This window comes from Mizuhopecten yessoensis, unplaced genomic scaffold (genome assembly GCF_002113885.1).
Source record: "Mizuhopecten yessoensis strain PY_sf001 unplaced genomic scaffold, ASM211388v2 scaffold10045, whole genome shotgun sequence".
Lineage (NCBI taxonomy): Eukaryota > Metazoa > Mollusca > Bivalvia > Pectinida > Pectinidae > Mizuhopecten > Mizuhopecten yessoensis.
The window spans coordinates 673009-694339 of record NW_018408351.1 but is presented as its reverse complement, the minus strand read 5'-3'; the positions used below and the strand labels follow the sequence as shown (position 1 = coordinate 694339).

The 21331-nt window shown below is 34.2% G+C and overlaps 1 protein-coding gene and 1 long non-coding RNA gene across 2 annotated transcripts in view; one reads left to right on the top strand and one right to left on the bottom strand.

Moving 5' to 3' along the window:
• The first annotated feature begins 12519 nt into the window (after positions 1-12519).
• LOC110459347 lies at positions 12520-14965 on the top strand. The gene is made up of 2 exons (XR_002463885.1): positions 12520-12857; positions 12993-14965. It is a non-coding gene; the product is annotated as an uncharacterized LOC110459347 (long non-coding RNA).
• An 84-nt stretch (positions 14966-15049) lies between these two features.
• LOC110459346 overlaps positions 15050-21331 on the bottom strand; it is a 23510-nt gene continuing 17228 nt past the window's right edge. The window contains exons 6-8 of the mRNA XM_021511559.1: positions 18839-19015; positions 18011-18134; positions 15050-16732 (exon numbers count right to left, since the gene is read on the bottom strand). Coding sequence (XP_021367234.1) covers positions 16339-16732; positions 18011-18134; positions 18839-19015 — 695 coding nt within the window. The 3' untranslated portion in view covers positions 15050-16338. The remainder of the gene's footprint in view (positions 16733-18010; positions 18135-18838; positions 19016-21331) is intronic.

Below are 21331 nucleotides of genomic sequence, written 5' to 3'. Positions count from 1 at the left end.
AATGCTAAAATAAAACTTTGTCAAGACAGATTAAGCTAAAACCAAACTGTGTCAGGACAGATAAAGCTCAAACCAAACTGTGTCAGGATAGATAAAGTTCAAACCAAACTGTGTCAAGACGGAGAAAGCTCAAACCAAACTGTGTCAAGACGGAGAAAGCTCAAACCAAACTGTGACAGGACAGATAAAGTTCAAACCGAACTGTGTCAAGACGGAGAAAGCTCAAACCAAACTGTGACAGGACAGATAAAGTTCAAACCAAACTGTGTCAAGACGGAGAAAGCTCAAAACAAACTGTGTCAAGACAGAGAAAGCTCAAACCAAACTGTGACAGGACAGATAAAGCTCAAACAAAACTGTGACAGGACAGATAAAGCTCAAACCAAATTGTGACAGGAAAGATAATGCTAAAATAAAACTTTGTCAGGACAGATATAACTACGACCAAACTGTGACAGGACAGAGAATGCTAAAATCAAACTGTGTCAAGACAGATATAACTACGACCAAACTGTGACAGGACAGAGAATGCTAAAATCAAACTGTGTCAAGACAGACAGTTCAAACCAGACAAACACTTAGAATGATATGTGACAAGCAACTCAAATGAAACGCAGAAAGCTATACTCAGACGATGAAAATCTCTGACAATATGAGGTCCAAAGTGATTATGGTATCAACATTTATGAACTTAATGCTTTATCGCAAGAAAATATTGAGAAATAATGGCAAAAGTTGGCAAAAGAACAAGCAGTTCGCCTCGAAACAAATTTCGTTTTGAAATACGTCTATTAATCTAAATCAATACGTTCACATTGTGGATGCATTCTGCTAGATTGATCCTGTTTACATTCCATTATAACTGATTTAACCTGAGCAATGTCCACATTTTATAGTGTTTCTGTACAGGTGTGTACATATGTGTCATCAACTGACACAGGTCACGAGCGATAGTATCTCGTGTGTAATTTCACGAGTATTGCCTGAAGTCATTAGAAACAAGGAGAACGGACACGAACTCGTTCAGTTTTAATGACACTTTGAAGCCATTTGTTGTTTAACTTAATACATATGTAAGCCACTCCTACTTTTAACTAACATACGTCACTGTCCCTCCGGATATGTATTAATGTTATTCCTCTCCCGAGTACGTGTTTACGTCACTCTTGTTTGGACCACGTGGTGATGTCACTTCCCCTCCGAACAGGATATATAACACTCCTTTTTCCTCGAACTCGTGTGTCCTTAACTCCTCCTTCTGTTGGTTTGGTTTTATTTTATTATGAGAAAATGTCATAAAATAAATAGGATATATATTTTTACTGAGTACTGCAGCTTGAACCCCATCCCCAGGCGGTCTCGTGGTATGATGACAAACTTCTAGCAAACTAATTATGTTTACTCAACAAAATCATTAGGTCTAGGGGGAAATAGGTCGAAGAAGGTGAAAACAAATATATTTTATATTTACATTTAATCAAGACAAAAAAGAAAAAATATTGAAAATAAGATGAAATTTTGGAAGCTTGAAAGAAGTCATTAATATAGATATAAATTATGAAATATATAAAAAAAAATCACTATAATGTTTCAAAAATTGCAATATACCCAAATGATATAATGATGAATATTATCAATGGGAATGTCCTAGGGCAAAAGTTAATTTCGACTGCGCCAAAAGTATTGAAAAATATTTCGCCATTTTTTTATTGTGAAAAGATGACGTAGACGCGGTGACCCGAGAGGACCATACTTTTATTGTGAATAAAACATTATCAATTGGAACCAGAATAGCACAGATAAGGGGGAATAACTATTTATCACTGCCCTTTCTATTGTCACAATATGTTCATTTCAATAATATGAAAAGGCAAAGCCTTAAAAGAGCGAAGCTTTTGTTGATCTCTGATATTTACTGATTCAGATTGAGATACTACATCTTTCATAATGAGGTAAGATAAAATTTATTTAAAGTCGGCTAGTCGAGGGATAACAATACAACATAAACTCTAATGAGATTAAGACCGACATAACAAAAGGGGAGATCGGGGCAAATTCGGCCCTTTTGGAAAGTATGGCAGCACGTCCGTTTTTGAACATTATTTAATTTTCCCGGTTGAATGATCGGATTGCCAAACGAGCCTCGCCATGGGATAAGTTCGGACATGCATTCCGGTAAATTCGGCCCCATTGGAATCAGCTTAATTATGACGTTATAAAGTATGCAACGTCAGATATTTTAACGCCAATTTTACGACTTTTTATGTGTTACATAGGCCGAACTTGCCACGGTATCATTGGCCGAAACTGTCCGGGCCCAAATTGATATTTCAATAAATTCTTATCGTACAGCAATATGGTAGTGAGTGCTTGGCTTGGCTTTTATGTATATCATTTGAATCTGTCAGTGTGTTACACGTTTGACCGTAAAAAAATAGCAATTCCTTTTACAGAAAGTTCGCATAACTAGAAGCGAGATCGTGATTTTCTTTCTACCCTTTCAAAAGTAATTTTCTCCAGTTAAGTAATTTTAAATTAGAGTTTTCCTCGCCATTTTTTCGTGTGAATGCCCAGCCAACTAAACTGCTAAGATCTTTAAAGTTGTAAATATTAGCTCAAAAATAATAATATCAGGGGTGGCCGAACCGGTCTCCTTTATGTAGGTTTTTTGTATCGTTGATGATTGGTAAAAATGTATTCGCAATATAATTTTTGCATCAATGACGCCATTTTCAAAGCTAAAGTAGATATTTGTTCTTGTGCGTAACGTTTATGATGGGCGGGTGGCGCAGTGGATAGCGCGCTCTTCTTCACCAAGATGGCCGGATTCAATCCCGGTTACATGCCCGACCACGCGGGTTTTCTCCGGATACTCCGGCTTCCACCCACATTAAGAATTACATCCTCTGCGTGCTTCCGTCAGGGCACAAAAAGAATGATTGAAATAAGTTGTGGAAAAACTGTTTTGTAATTGCTATAGAAAAAGTGCATATTATATATTTGACGATAGTCTATAAAAGTAAATGTATAGAGATGTTATTTAAAAAAAATGAAAAAAAAAGAAAACATTTTAATATTTTGATGTAACTGAAATTGTCGTTATATCGATATATAGTCTGAATTCCAGTTCCATCCTGAAACACCGGATTGCATTTCAAGTTTTGTAACTGTCACTGAGGTTTGACAGGTAATGATGCCAAATAAAATTAAACAGTTTCTGTCGGTAACTAGTTATAAATCGGCATGCGTTGTGACAAAGTGATACGTTGCTGAAAAATGGCGTTGAACTCGGGTTCGTTGTCTGGACAATTATTGTTGATTTCGATATAAATGAATTATCCATTGTTTTTTTTATGAGTGGTGATGCATACATTAATTATGTTAAGACTATAACCAGACTTTCAAAAATGTTAATTATTTCGTTCATGTACACAACAAATCGAAATCAAAAGCTGATGAAATTTTAGTCGATGAAACATAAATGTACACGTTGACCTATTGGTTTAATGCGACTCTTTTTGAAAATATCTTCCGGTAGAAATTTTAACAGTGCATGTTTGATGACAAAAAGGATCTTCAGAAAACATTCGCGTTTTTACTTTTTGTTCCTGTGGCAAAAACTAAAATTGAAAAATCATGAATCACCGACAAAGAGATAAATGCAACGGCTATCAGTTCCAAGCTTTTCCGGTTATTTTAAATTTTCATCCTTCCAGAAATAACCGATGAAGGCCGATGGAGTGTGACGTGCTTGTGACGTCATAGTATGATAATCTCTGAACGACGTTTCATTCCTGCTAGTATCAAAATTTATGTGAGAGATTTTTTTCACTCAGAATGTATATTAGTTTTTACCTAAATAAATCAGTAATAAAACATGGGTATTGTTTTCACTATATGAAGATGTTCATGTATGGGTTGAAACACAATTATCTTTGCTTCAAGGATACACTTCCTGTTTCCCAACTTGACGTCTACTTTCGGACGAAAACAATCAAAGGCAAGGTGTAGAAAGGGGAAGCAACTCTGTTTACGCACGCATGTGTTACCATTAAAGAGCTTCGCTCGGGCGCCTTCGGCGCCCGAGAGCTACGCTCTTATTATTGTCTGTAAAACATAATTAAAGGAAGCTATGAATGAATAAAGAGCATTTGTAAAAGTCTTCATGACTTAAAATGTGTGTAGAGAAAAACACAGATATTAGTAAAGCTAGAATGAATTTCTGGAATAGCATTATTACTCCGACTGGAAGAGTACCTATAATAGGATAACCTAGGATATCACAAACATTTGTTGGATTACCCTAAAAGCTGTTAACAAAACTGTTTTACTTTCTTTTGGAAAAAATAACGAGGTGTCAACAAAACAACTATTTAAATTCAAAATCGGTCAAAGTAGGGCAAAGTATGAACAAAGGAAAAATCTCACTGGGGACCATAGACACATACAAGGAGAATAAGACCAGGTGTTCCGAACGGTAAACGTCTTTTGCTTCATCGAAAACACCCGCTGTGTAAATCTAAGTCGAATCCAAGTACTGTCATGTTCTCGCATCGATAACTCGAGAAGTGTAAACAAGACCACATTTCATTCTAATGAGCATAATAAAAACATCGACCTTCATATCATGCAAAGAAATAAGATATTTCACTTGAGATCCTGATGACGACCAATATACTTTTCCATATATAGTCTTAATCAACCTGAGTTTTTGAAAACCCTGTTGATAAGTTTGTTCGTCAGCGGTCGCCATCTATCACGAATGTCATCAAATTCGGAGCAAGCTCTGTAGTACCGAATCAACTGCGACACGTACAAACCATAGGTAGGAGAAAAGGGATGTTGCTATTAAGACAAGAAAGTTCACGATCAGGATGTTGAATTCGTCCCGTTAATCGTACAGCTAACTCCTTGATTACAAGCTCTGGAGGGTATATTCGATCGATGTGGTTGATTGATTTCTTGTAATTCAAAGACAGTACATCGTCGATACATCTGAATGTGAAATTGAAGAACTTGGTTTTTGTTACCAGTCTTAATAAGCTCATGCATAAATTCAGCTTCGTATGAACGCAGAAACAAATCAATCAGAAGAGTGGCACAGCTTGTTCCCATAGGAATGCCTACAGTTTGCTGGATAACCTTGCCATTGAACCCAACATAGTTATTGTCAACCACGAACTTAATTATTTCATTCTTGCCTTTGCCTATAATGGTATGCTGTTAACACTGGGGAGTAGACTGTATTTTTAATTCATTTGATTCAAATGCTAGGGGAACTGCTATACTTTTTAATAATAACGTTGAATATCAAGTCTTACAAGAAAGAAGGGACGTAAATGGTAATATATTAGTCCTAGATATGCGAATTCAGGGAGAGAAAATAACTTTAATAACATTATATGGACCCAATACTGATCAAACCGTCTTTTTATGATGACATTTTTAATATAATAGAAGACATGGGAAATAAAAAATATATATTGTGTGGAGACTTCAATATGATTTTCGATCCTAAATTAGATTGTGATAACTATAGAAATATAAATAACCCAAATGCAAGAAATAAAGTTTTGGAATTGAAAGATAAATTTGGTTTAATTGACACCTTTAGAGAAAAGAACCCCGAGACCAAAAGATATACATGGCGTAAGAGAAACCCACACAAACAAGCAAGATTAGATTATATCTTAATATCAGACGGTTTACTATCAAGTCTCACATCTTCAATAATTGAACCAGGTTACCGCTGGCTTTATTCCTGGTAGATATATAGGAGAAAACACACGCTTGACTTATGATGTTATGCAGTATACAGAAGATAATAATATACATGGACTATTACTTTTAGTTGATTTTAAAAAAGCGTTCGAATCTGTGTCATGGAATTTTTTCAATAAAACTTTGAAGTATTTTAATTTTTGGCCCGAACATTATCAACTGAATACAACTTTTTCAGAATAATACACACTCAGCAGTAAATATAGGGGGGATCTATCAAACATTTCAATATAGAACGGGGCTGTCGTCAGGGGGATCCGATATCGTCATATATTTTCATTTTATGTACTGAAATTCTATCAATAATTTTGAAAAATGATATAAATATCAAAGGAATACTTATCAGGGAAAAGGAAATTCTCTTATCACAATTTACTGATGACACGTCTGTTATTCTAGATGGTTCAAAAAAATCTTTAGATGAAACATAAAAAGCTCTTTACTAATTTGCTAGTATTTCTGGACTAAAAATGAACTTCTCCAAGACCCAAGTAGTATGGATTGGCAGCAAAAAAATACAGTGAAAACACTATTACTACAAATTTTGACTTAAAATGGGGAAGTACACGCTTCACCCTATTAGGCATAGAATATGATGTAGACTTACACAGAATTATCAAACTGAATTTTGACAAAAAGCTTGCAAAACTGAAGTCTTTAATATCTGTCTGGAACAAAAGAATACTTACACCAATAGGTAAAATAGTTGTTATCAAAACTCTACTAATATCTATGTTTAATCATTTGTTTATATCGCTTCCCAATCCGGATGACTTATATATTAAACAAATTAACAATACATTGTACAATTTTCTATGAAATGGTAAACCAGATCAGGTAAAAAGGGAAATAATTATAAAAAACTATGAAGAAGTGGGGCTTAAAATGATACATCTAAAATCTTTCATAACTGCGCTTTATGCAACTTGGATCAGAAGGATATATAGGAAATTGGGGTATTGTTGTGGAATCGTTATTTGATAAACAGAAATTAGCAAATATTGGAATTGAGAAATTGAAAGAAATATCAAAAAATTGTAAAACTATTTTGGAAAGATGTTTTAGATGCCTGATATAAAACTATCAATGCAAGCAAAATATACAAAACAAATATTAGTGAAAATCCAGTATGGTTTAACAGTGAAATAAAAATAGATCGAAAAGTTATCTTCAATAATACATGGTACAAAAAAGGAGTTCATTTTACCCACAACATTATTAAAAAAGATAGATCTTTATACAGCTTAGAAGAATTTTGTGAAAAAAATAACATTCGTGCTAATTTTTTAAGTTATCATAGTCTGAAAAATGTTATAGGTCAGTTCATAAGGAAGAACTGCCAAGCTTTCGATTCAGAAAATAATATTATGCTACCAAGTATACCCATAAATCTCAAGTTAATCCTAAAATGTAAGAAAAGGAGCTCGTGAAATATATACCATATTAATCAAAATTGAAGTTTAACCCACCGCCCAAAATAAATGGAATCAAAACTTCAATATTGATGAAGATACGTGGAAAAATATATACAAATATCCTTTCAATACCTGTACCAGTTCCAAACTACAATAGTTGCAATTCAGAATAAATCATAAAATCCCAACCACAAACTTTTTTTTATTTCAAATTGGTAAATTAGATAATATTAATATGTGCACTTTTTGTAAAACTCATCCAGAAACAATAACACATATATTATGGGATTGTGAAAAGGTATCTAATTTGTTAGAAAATATAAGAATTGCTATTATTGCTTAAAATCTTGGTCTTCGATTTAATAAAAAAGAATTTATCTTTGTCAAGCAAATTAATAAATATACAAAGTTCAACTTGGATAACTTGATAGTACTCACGGTAAAACAATACATATATATAAATCAAAATGCTTTGAAATAAAACTCAATCTGAATGGTCTAAAAAATCATATCAAATTCGAATTAAAAGCTCACAAAATTATAATATTTAAAAGTAACATTAAAAAAAGAATACAGATTAACACACAAATACATCACTGGTTGCAAATTTGCAAATTAAAATAAAATAAATTTAACATCTTTCTGACCTAGGTTTCCCTTGTCCTTGCTTTGTCCCACATGTCTTGTCCTTTGTCTTTTTTGTGCATTTGATTTTTGTCTGTATACCTAATGTCACGAATACCATTTATTTATTAATAATTTATTTATATATTTATTTGTGTAGGTGTGTCCGTGAGTGAATTCTTTTTTGTCTCTGTATATAGGTACATGCTTGATAAATATTTATTCATAGTGAATATATTAGCAACAACTCTTAAGCTTTAAGAGCTTAACCAACAAACATGTACCATATGTGTTGTATCCTGTCATGTAAAAAAAATGAATAAAAAATAAATAAAAAATAAATAAATAATGGTATGCTGTACTTTAAATGTTTTAAAAGGACAACCTAAAATGACTCGCATAGAATCTTATGTGGAAGCGCTAATAATGACACGAACAAAGAGGCTGAACACTGTAACAAGCAAACGACAAGTATTTCTTTAAAAAACATTTGTTGATTTGTTGATTTCATTCTTACTCTTCCTTGCAAATACTCACAGGGGTATTTATCGTGAAAGATGGACGGTTCTGATCCTATACAGGAGATCTTTTGATCGACCATTCAGGGGTTTGATAAAAAGCGAGAGAGCAGATGCATCGAGCTGAAGAAGGAGCAGACCTCAACGTTGAAAACAGTTGGTATGCAAACATTATCACCCAATTTCACGTTAGTGCTTTCGAAAAGAAAGGTAAGTCGGCGAGTGGATTGTCTGGGACACTTTTCCTCTGTCGCATGTTTTCAGACAGTCTCTCACCTCTCGCTAGCTCAGAAATGTTAGGCACATTATATATGGCAGCGGTATCAGATTGAAAGAAATTAAGAGCTGATTGTAGTATGGTGCCTACTGCAGAGTAACAAAAGTACTACACATCAGGAAAAGATATTCTAAAACATTTACCAGATACTTCTGACGTTATCGACTTTGAAGTTGGTTTCAGCTTCCAACAGATCAAAATAGCTTTACATGACAAGGTTGGAATGTACTGAATACATTCATTATGTTGTATCCAGTTGTTGAGAGATGTAATCTTGTATTTACTGGCTGTTGGGCTTGGCAAGATATACTTCAATTTGAACTCTACACGAAAGAGACAGCGACGACAGAGAGGTATATATTGGTGGAAACTTATCTGCTCATCTTTTTATTAAAAAAACATGTACAGCTGTATCTAACCCTTACTCATTTCCTTGAATTATTAACGTAAGGTTGGAATTTCCGCGCTGTACAATCTTATATATTTTCAAAAAAGAGATAGTTTCATATGTTTGCGTGCGAGGATCAACATAGCAACCGCCTTTAGTTTGGCTGGTTCATTTGTATCCTCACGTGTTACCGATTCTGATACATCAAGACGTACATGTGCAGTATATTTTTGAAAAAAAAACACCTAACAAGGTTGCTATTGTATTATTTATCGTTTTATATGTGTTTATTGTGAAGTCCTGTAATATTGTGTGGGTGTGTACAGGGTATTCACACAGTTGCCTATATTGACTCCGTCATTGTAAAGGGTATTCACACAGTTGCCTATATTGACTCCATCATTGTAAAGGGTATTCACACAGTTGCTTATATTGACTCCAGCATGTTCCCTCGCATTTAAGTAAAAATGTATTAAACATGCTTTCTGATATATGCATTAAGGTAACTTGTATTATTCATCATAATTTAAGAAAAAACACCAGATTTCTCAAATTTCCAATGAACTGACTGTTATTCTATATGTCCGCGGTGATTGTGTGGGGTTATATATGTTGTTATAAATGTTAATTTGTTTGTAATCGTGTTTGTGTATCTGTATTAGAGGTATGTTCGTTACATGGAGTACATGTGGAGTAAAAGGCTTGTGTTCTGTATCGTTGCAGGATGATCTATCTACAAAATATCACGGCTTTACAATTGCCAATGTTTGGGTGGTTTATTCATCGCCAACCATCTCTTCGGTTTCATAAATAAAGTGACACGTTTCCGTCACATAGAGGGACAGTTTCTAACGGCATGCTTTTTTTAAACATGAATATTAGCCAACTCCTTTAATTGCAGAATGCTGAAAGGCCTGGATCAATGGGACAGCCATTTTGCGCGGGTTTCATTATACTTTTTGCAATGTCAAAGGTGCAAATACTGTGAACATGCCAATACTCATTGACACCCCATTGATGTGGATGACGTCGCTTCTATTGCAACCAAGTCTGACTTCCAAGCGAAGGACAGGTGTACGTGGATACCAGTGCAGTGAATAACACTTTCTTTCTAATTATACAGGACGTATCTGGGTAACGGACATCCGGATCATGCATATACAGAACAAGATGTATCCTATATTGTTTCGAATGGATTTTGGCACCGGAACAGAAACTATAAAGGATTGCAGAAGTTTCCAACAATGGTTACTTTGCAATGTTACATTTAAACTTGAATTAACGTTGTAGTTCAGCTCAACACCCTAATAACTGTGTATCGGCCAACTGGTAATGAGAACCGTTGTGCTGTTTTACTTGGTAGGGTAACAAACCGGACGGACGGTGGTATGATAAGCCACTTATTACATGAAAGACCATGCATCAATGTCATGATGTCATTAAAGAAACACAATTTGCAACAAAAATTGGCGCACGACAAAACCAAAGACAATGTAATGGCGACTATGTGACTTGTCAGTGTGTAACAAAGCAAAAAAATATCAGCATCGCATTATTCAATACAGAGTGTTCAAATCGACATACTAGGACGGATTAAATTCATGATATTCTTTTCTCCAAATTTTTGCCAGTTTCAAGTAAGTTGAATTAAAATAAAATTTGAATAGGGTACTGTCCGAATCTCACCAAGTTGCGTTGACAAAGTTAGCAGAAAGGTAGAAATGTAAGAAGAAACTCTGCCTCAAGACATAACACAGTGTGAAGAAGAAGCGCTTCTAGTAATGGTCTGGTCCAAAAAGGAAGGGAGTCTCTAAAACCTTGTCCAGTATACTAGATAACGGGTGAGGAAGTATATCTGTTCGATAATTGGTCTGGTCCAACCAGGAAGGGAGCCTCTAAAATCTTGTCCAGTATATAATAGAAAATCGGGAAGTGAGTATGAGTATCTAAAATCTTGTGCAGTATGCTAGACAACGGTGCAGTGAGTCTCTTTATTATTGTCCAGTAAACTATACTTCGTGAATGCTTATACTATATCAGTCAGTATGCTATGTTTATTGAAGATGTTCACCAGACCCCTAGGTAATATTGTCCTTAATAATCCTATATTGATGTAAGACAGAGTTTACCCGAACTCACGTGCCTTCGACATGGTATTTCAGTGAGACATCACTTTAAAGTCGGCATCAGATCCGTGCTATCACAAGGGGGCAAATACCCAACATACCCTGTCTCCGATACACACACACATGCACACATACATACAAAACGTGCATGGAGGCACGTCCTTAGATTACCTTAACTGTTAATATGATGTTAAACAAAATAAAACCAAACCCTTGTACTTCGGGAGTAATACTTACAACATAATAAGAACAAGCATTCACATGAGGAGTTTTTATTTTGTTTTTACACTTGCATATATATATATATTTTATAGAAATATTCTTTGTCAAGCAAAGTTCATACAAACAGTACATACCTACACTCATACCAGCTTACACACAGAAGTCCACTTTTTGATCGAGCTAAATAACACAATAGTACGATTCCTGATTGTGACCAATCAGTATAATGTATACAAAATCTAAATCATCTGATTAATATATTTACATCAAAACATCACAGCTGAGTATATATTGCAATAAAAGTGTTCTAACATGCGTATGATCAGTGTAGTGATGTAGACATGTGCACAGTGAGTGGTCGTGAAGACATTTATATCTGCTCATAAGACATGCATACAATCAGTCAAATTCTCGTTTAATTCCTATCCTATTGTAAGGCACAGTAGTTCCAATTTCTTAAAAATCCCCAAACACTTTGATAACATAACTGACGACAATCATTTGTCTGCGTTTCAGAGTTAAACAGAGTTGATAAATTACATATGTAAAACGCTGAAACAATTCGAGGAGATTTTGTATCAGATCTAGTTCTATGAATAAAGAAATAAGGCGAAGAACCTGTTGTAACCGACTTCCTTAATAACTTGTGAAACATTACGTACCTGAGATATGTTTCTAACAAAGAACAGTGTCGACTTTTCGAACGCTGATTTTTATTTCATTTCCGATACAAATATGTTACACGAAAGTTGAAATGGATAAGCAAAAAATTACCATGGGTTTGCTCCCGAGGAAACGATACCCGTACGATAATTCACGACCCTGAATAAAGGTCCAACAAAAGTTGCCCTGGATGTCGGGGGTCGAACCGGTGTTTACCATCACACCGCTGTTAAACGCTCTAAAACCACTGACCACCACGAACCACAACTTCAGGCTAGATATAGTAAAACATTCTGAAATCAAACCGCTCTTACTGTACAAATATATCTATATAAATGTTATCATGAACTGCAAGTGTACGAGTCATATGGCACTTGAAAAATTTGAGATATATTGTTTCTATTTCATACTCCAATGTCAAACTCTACTATAAGTGAAAAATATCCAAGAAGCTTATTTACCAGTGATACTCTAATACATGTTTTAGGNCTAGATATAGTAAAACATTCTGAAATCAAACCGCTCTTACTGTACAGATATATCTATATAAATGTTATCATGGACTGCAAGTGTACGAGTCATATGGCACTAGAAAGATTTGAGATATATTGTTTCTATTTCATACTCCAATGTCAATCTCTACTATAAGTGAAAAATCTCCAAGAAGCTTATTTACCAGTGATACTCTAATACATGTTTTAGTAACATTCGATCACCAGTGACATCTTGATATAAGTACTATTCTTACATAAGTAACATCTGATATTTGTAACGTCCTATTATCAGAAAAAAATTCCTAAATCATTGAGATCCTTATATGCTATCTACAACACCCTGATATAGGTGACATCCGAACATCATTGACATCCGAACATCAGTAAAACCATTTAATCAGTACTAATATAATTAAGCAACATCCTAACATCATTGACATCCTTATATCAGTAACATTATCAGATCCGCAATATCCTGGTATAGGTGACATCCGAACATCATTGACATCCGAACATCAGTAAAACCATTTTATCAGTACTAATATAATTAAACAACATCCTAACATCATTGACATCCTTATATCAGTAACATAATCAGATCCGCAATATCCTGGTATAGGTGACATCCGAACATCAGTGACATCCTTATATCAGTAAAACTATTTTATCAGTGCCATACTTATATCAGTAACATTCTCATATTAGTAACATCCTAAAATCAGTATCATCCTTACATGGGTAACATGTGATATTTGCAGCGTCCTAATATTAGAGTAACCTTAAAAATCATCGACATCCTTATAGCAGTAACATTCTCATATAAGTAACTACATTATATAACTGACATCTCAATTATAATACATTCTTATGTCAGTTACAACGTAATATCAGTAACAGTCTTACATAAGTAACATCCTTATACATGTATAAGTAGTATCCTTAAATAAGTGACATCTCAAATACAAGACGTTCACAAATCTACGTGACATCTTTATATCAGTGACATCCTAATGTAAGTAACATCCTTATTTCAGTAACATTTATAAGTAGCGCCCTCATATAAGAAAAAGTCCTGACATATATCCAAGATATCTTGATATTTGTAATAATTTTTGTGACGTGATTTTGACAAAAATGCGGTGAAAGAAAAATTTGAGTGAAAACATTTTTGAATTATGTGTCATGCGTAGCATTATCTTTTTTTTATTATTATTATTAACATATTTCTCGATTTACAAACATTAGCAGTGTCGAGACAGTGATGTAGTTATATTTTCTCAGTTTTGTTAAAACTATGACACAATAAATGTTTGTGATTAAGAGAATTAAGAGTACTGTTGTGGTACTTTATACACAGGAGGTATATACCAACTGTACTACCATTAATTTGCTAGGTAATATTCCTTATAGAAACCAGTATAGCGATCACACAAATAATGTAGAAACCTATGTAATTCCATGTGTACTCAGGATACCACTATTCAGTAAAAACAATGTTTAGTAACATGTCTATAGTGACACATTTAAATTCAGTTCAATATGATATAGTGTACTCCAGCCAATCAGTATTTAGCAAACAACAGAACCCTTAAGTGACACAAAACACAATATAGTACTCTTGTTTTAGGAGATCCATAAACAGAAACCTGTTGTCGAAATCCATAAACAGAAACCTGTTGTCGAAATCCATAAACAGAAACCCTGTTGTCGAAATCCATAAACAGAAACCTGTTGTCTTATTATGTTAAAAGTTATTATTTATAGGTAAACATCTAAGCTTCTTTGTGACCTTAAACAAGCTGCCTCTATCGGAAGCTTTACATAGTTATCAATCCCATCGAGACAGAAACAAGATTGTTTCTGAAACTCTGTGAAAGGGATTCGGCATATCACAGTAAAACTAATAATTAATCCACTGCTGCTTTCAAATATGAGCAAACACAAATCTGTCAACTCTACTGAAGATTTCCAGAAATTCTCTGACGAGAGGAAGCGATAAAACTATCTTAGGAATATTCTTAATCATCAGACATTTAAAAAGACCCAAAAAGACCTACCAGATTTGGGTTAATATTCCATCTTAGACAAAACCCATCGGTACGCCACATATACTGTATACAGCGAATACCCTGATTACACAGCAGACCACCTGTCGTATAAGACATCATGAATTGAAATCTTATAACATGGATTTCCTTGGTATAGTATTATACATAAATTTATCTCACACTGAGAACATTGTCCTCTCTGTAAAACATTTCATTTCAAAATTATTTTATTGTTGCAATTAACAACAGGATTGGCACAGGCATTGCCTGTAAATCACGTTGAGTATACAATATTGTAAATGTATATTCAAGTTTGTTTCACCTTCTCAAGCCCTTCTTTCCCCTCACTCATTCTGGAAGTGAGACAATTTTATTAGCCTTCATCCAGCAACAGACATCAAATGACAAATAATTACAGGAGGCATTGTAAAATTATATGAATACCATCAAAAATAGTATAATTTATGCAAATAATAAGTGCAATAAAATTTCAATAATATATTAAAGCTTACCACACTGTCCTTTTCCAATGAAATCACTTGTAAATCATTGTAACAGGACCACTGGTAGTTATAATAATAAAATCAGCACATACTATGCATATACATATATATTAAAACGAGGAATCATAATAACAAACGTATATTCATATGTGGTAAATATTCATAAAACTTTGAATGAATTCTCCGGGGACTTGACGGGCTCGTGTTATCACACTTAACTTTTTATTTTAATAGTAACAAAATTAACATTTCCTCAAGATTAAAGCATGGCAAAATAGATCATATGATTACCTATTAATAGCAACTTCATTCAAGACAAGCAGGTTCTATTAATTTAGTAAAATAACCAAACAATTAAATATAGAAATGTTCCACTAATTTAGTAATAACCCAAATAATAAAATATTTTCCAAAGAAAAGAAAAAAGCCCCGCACTGAAAAATGCATACATGTGATAATATATGTTGTATAACCTGTCTAAATTAAACCCGACGGATCCGGACACCTGTACAATACCTATTGTATGTATTACACTTTCGGTGGGCTTACAGAACATAGTTCCAAGTTGTCTCAAACATAGTTATTACAGTTAAAAAAATATTTTTTTGATAAAAAGGAAGAAATTACATTTAGAAAATAGAACAGATAAAGATGTAGTTTGTATTTGTATTTAGTAAATATATATATAAAGATAATCACGACAGGACAATGAATTAAAACTTCTTGCAGACAAGGTAGTGAATCGTGTACTGGGGTTTCCACTTATTGTCATCTTGTTTAATGCCATATTTCGGCTAATATAATGTTTTACTTAAACAGAAATTGTTCTAATATATGATTGATGCAATCACACTGTGGATGACTTTTCGGGAGAAGGATCTTTTGATATGCATTTGTTGGCCTTGACTACATGTAATTTGTAATGTTACGATAGGAAGTAATGTACAGGCAATATCTGAAATCCGATCCGTCTACTTCGATTTTATCACTAAAAGTACTTCATTCTCAGAGTGGCATATTTTTTTTGATGTCAATTCAAATTTTATATCACATTTAATCAAATGACAATTAGAGGAAAACATTATACATGGTTTTGGGTCAGACTTCCTTGTCCAAGTGCTTCTTACTTTTGATAAGTTTCATCATTTTACATCCAAAACATCTTATATTAACTAAATACAAATTTCAATATTGGAATTATTATTAAACACGATTACAAAAAAAACAACATATTTCCAAACATTTCCCCAATTAATCACACACCATGTGTTTATTTTCTTCAGTTGAATCTGTGATATCCAGGTTTTTCTGGAACACTCTCAGCGTTTTTGTAAGCCATTTCTTCCTGTGGCTGCATAGTGGTGTAGAGTGGATTGACCGCCTCATGGGGGCCTGCTGCTCCTGCCACTGGTCGACCCTCTCTGATGCTGTCATAGTGTCCCTCATTCTGGAGGTTCTGTTTTGTGTTGTCGTCGGCAAGGTTGATCTGGTCCAGCTTCAATGGGTTTGTGTTTGGCATGGCTTCACCATTTCCGGCATGAAGACTGGGGTTGCTGTATCCCTCGGCCGGGGACGTGGCCGCCGCACCCCGATTGTCACTAGCGTTGAAGTAAACGTTAGGCGAGGAACGATAACGACCTTGGACATTCTGTTTATCTGGTGAAAAGATCCTCCTAAAATTGCAATATCAAAAGAAATCATTAATTATAAATCAGATATCATTATTAGAATGAACGAATTTATAGTATTTTGAAGAATCACAAATTTAAAACTATGTGTTCAAATTTTCAATCGGGTTTTTAAAAATGAGACCGAGGTACCATCATATTTCCTTAACTTACCAATCATACCTGTGTAACAAGTTGTAAACTAACTAGTTTCTGTACTCAATCATACATGTAATAATACTCTATAGATGAACAGTTTCTTAAATAAAATCGTATATATATATATTACTCCAAATATATGATTTCCTTTGTGTGATATATGAAGATGTACTAGTTTCTTAACAAAATTTCATTTTACTGCAAATATTACTGTACATGTCACTACATGTCACTGTACATGTCACTACATGTCACTACATATCGCTGCACATGTCACTACATGTCACTCTACATGTCATTACATATTACTGTACATGTCACTTCATTTCACAGTTCATGTCACTACATGTCACTCTACATGTCATTACATATCACCGTACGTGTCACTACATGTCACTACATATAACTGCACATGTCACTACATGTCACCACATATCACTGCACATGTCTCTACATGTCACTACATATCACTACATATTACTGTACATGTCACTACATGTCACTGTACATGTCATTACATATCACCGTACATGTCACTACATGTCACTACATATCACTGTACATGTCACTACATGTCATTACATATTACTGTACATGTCACTACATGCCACTACATATCACTGTACATGTCACTACATATCACTACATATTACTGTACATGTTACTACATGTCACTGTACATGTCATTACATATCATTGTACATGTCACTACATGTCACTACATATCACTACATATCACTGTACATGTCACTACATGTCACTACATATCACTGTACATGTCACTACATGTCATTAAATATTACTGTACATGTTACTACATGTCACTGTACATGTCATTACATATCACTGTACATGTCACTACATATCACTGTACATGTCACTACACGTCACTTTATGCCAGTACTTGTTAATGTATATGTCATTTCGATTTGCTATATCGATAACTCTTCATTTATGATTACATTTGAACAACCGTTATTGTTCATTGTTACCTTTTTGATTCTGTACACGTCACCACTGATATTGTAATTGTTCATTGTTTATGAAAATGTTGCTGTGAGCGTAACTAAGCGTCATAGCTGTTAATATTTGCACACAATAAAGTATAATGTAATATATTTGTACCTGCGGAAGAAATAAAAGGCCACTGCCAATGCAATGAGGATGACGAGGAGCGTGACGACGACGCCGACTGCAGCTGTGAGACCGGCATTTGAGCTTGCTTGTGTCAGCTTTTCTGGTTCGACAACTGAATGGAATAATAATACAGAATGACTGTACTGGAAGTAACAACATTGAGTATAACCAGGAGCATAGTCGAGGACCATAGCTCAGAGAAACCGGCAAAATTACTCTCATAGCAAGTTGACACTTGTTATAATGTTTTATGTGATATTTTCATATAGGCTAACAATCTGTAGCGATTATTTCAGAAGGAAGATCGTCATATCTTGTAGTTGTGCTTGCAGCCATCGCAATGTTCGTCTGCTCTGCACAGTTAGTTCTTCAGGTCTATTACAAATTTACTTCCGAAATCAACCAATGAAAATCAAGATTGTTAACAAAATAATAAAGATACCCAATAGCACTTTTATCAACAGCACTTTTATCAAGCAATTTGTTTTAACAATTTCATAATAGACATCGTATATGATGTCTTCTATTTTACATTTATCGCCATGTTTAGGACAATATAGAATGCATAGTAAGGGTATTAACATATGAAGAATACTGGGGAACATAATAGAATAAATGCGTGAGGATGAACGTTAAGACACACATAAAGGGTATGGGTATACACTATTTGTTAACAGATGCAGTATGCAAAATAACAACAACACCACACCATAAAGCCGTATTGTCCTTCTAGGATTTATCAAAGATGTTAGGGGCCAAACTGATGTAAATTCCAAATAGAAGCATTTAACAAACCTCCTATAAACAGATACTTACCTTTCGTTAATCCACAGATATTGTTGGATTTTTTGTCCCAGATTCCGTCTGGTAAACAATTGACAAAGTCCACTAAAGGACTGTATCCAGCGTTACACACGACCTCACAGGATGTGCCTGCCTGGTAGGAACATCCCTTGAAAGCTCCGTTTGGTATAACACTGTTACATTTCACTCCTGCAAACAGTTACAAACGCAATAGTGTAAATAAGAAATTCTTCGGATTGCAAACGTTATCACGCAAGAAAGAAAACATTGGATTACTTAATATAATTTGAAACCATGCCGTGTATTTGGAAACTGTCTGCGACAATTTTACAAAAATGGAAACAGATAAATATGGAGCGCGATAAATATGTAATTGTTGATGCTATGTTCTAATATATCTTCCGTACCAGATTCTGGATAGAGCTATGTAGGGATGAAGTAGATATTAGATAATGTCATATTCCATAACTATGATTCAATGGCGTCACACTACACAGGAAGGTAAGCATATCATTTCCCCCACAAACATTATATGTCTATTATTTGGCAACCTGACCACAATTTATACACTCCTGTGGCCTGTAGTATACTTTCCATATACTCCACACCGATAAATTGGTTTCATAAGGTATATAACAAGGAAACAGATTTCAAATGCTATTCTCTTACATACCATAGCATGCACAGACAGTAGATGTTATTTTCAATTTGGCAATTATTTGTGTTTATTTTATCTTAACACTATGATATACATGGGCAATATATGATGTTTATTCTAGCCCCACAACATAATATTCATAGGCAATATATGTTGTTAATTCTAGCGCACACATCATCATACACATGTACATGGGCAATATATGGTGTTTATATAGCCCCACATTTTAATATAAATGGGCAATATATGGTGTTTATATAGCCCCACATTTTAATATATATGGGCAATATATGGTGTTTATATAGCCCAACATTTTAATATAAATGGGCAATATATGGTGTTTATATAGCCCCACATTTTAATATAAATGGGCAATATATGGTGTTTATATAGCCCCACATTTTGATATAAATGGGCAATATATGGTGTTTATTCCAGCCCAAATAGACATTTGCAATATACAAGGGTAATATACATGGGCACGTATATGCTGTTTATTTCAGCCCACCACTATAAAATACATGGGCAATATGTGATAAAGATAGGCAACATATCGTGGTAATTCGAAAGCGCATATCATTATATACATGTACATGTACTAAGGCAATATATAATGTTTATTGCAGCCCAGCACTTCAATATACCTGAAAAATATAGGGTGATTATCCAGCCCCACACTTTAATATACATGGAAAATATAGGGTGTTTATTTCAGCACCACACTTTAATATACTGTACATGGGAAATATAGGATGTTTATTCCAGCCCCACACTTTAATATACATTGGAAATATAGGGTGTTTATCTAGCCCCACGCTCTTTAATATACATGGGCACGTATATGCTGTTTGTTTCAGCCCACCACTATAAAATACATGGGCAATATGTGATAAAGATAGGCAACATATTGTGGTAATTCGAAAGCACATATCATTATATACATGTACCAAGGCAATATATAATGAGTATTGCAGCCCCGCACTATATACCTGGGAAATATAGGGTGTTTATCTAGCCCCACACTTTAATATACATCGGAAATATAGGGTGTATATCTAGCCACACACTTTAATATACATGGGAAATATAGGGTGTTTATCTAGCCCAACATTTTAATATACATGGGAAATATAGGGTGTTTATCTAGCCCCACACTTTAATATACATGGGAAATATAGGGTGTTTATCTAGCCACATACTTTAATATACTGTACATGGGAAATATAGGATGTTTATTCCAGCCCCACACTTTAATATACATTGGAAATATAGGGTGTTTAGCTAGCCCCACACTTTAATATACATGGGAAATATAGGGTGTTTATCTAGCTCCACACTGTAATATACATTGGAAATATAGGGGGTTTATTTCAGGACAACACTTTAATTTACTGTACTTGGGAAATATAGGATGTTTATTCCAGCCCAACACTTTAATATACATGGGAAATATAGGGTGTTTATCTAGCCACAAATTTTAATATACATGGGAAATATAGGGTGTTTATCTAGCCCCACACTTTAATATACATTGGAAATATAGGGTGTTTATCTAGCGCCACACTTTAATATACATGGGAAATATAGGGTGTTTATCTAGCTCCACACTGTAATATACATTGGAAATATAGGGTGTTTATTTCAGCACCACACTTTAATATACTGTACATGGGAAATATAGGATGTTTATTCCAGTCCAACACTTTAATATACATTGGAAATATAGGGTGTTTATCTAGCCCCACACTTTAATATACATGGGAAATATAGGGTGTTTATCTAGCCCCACACTTTAATATACATTGGAAATATAGGGTGTTTATCTAGCCCCACACTTTAATATACAT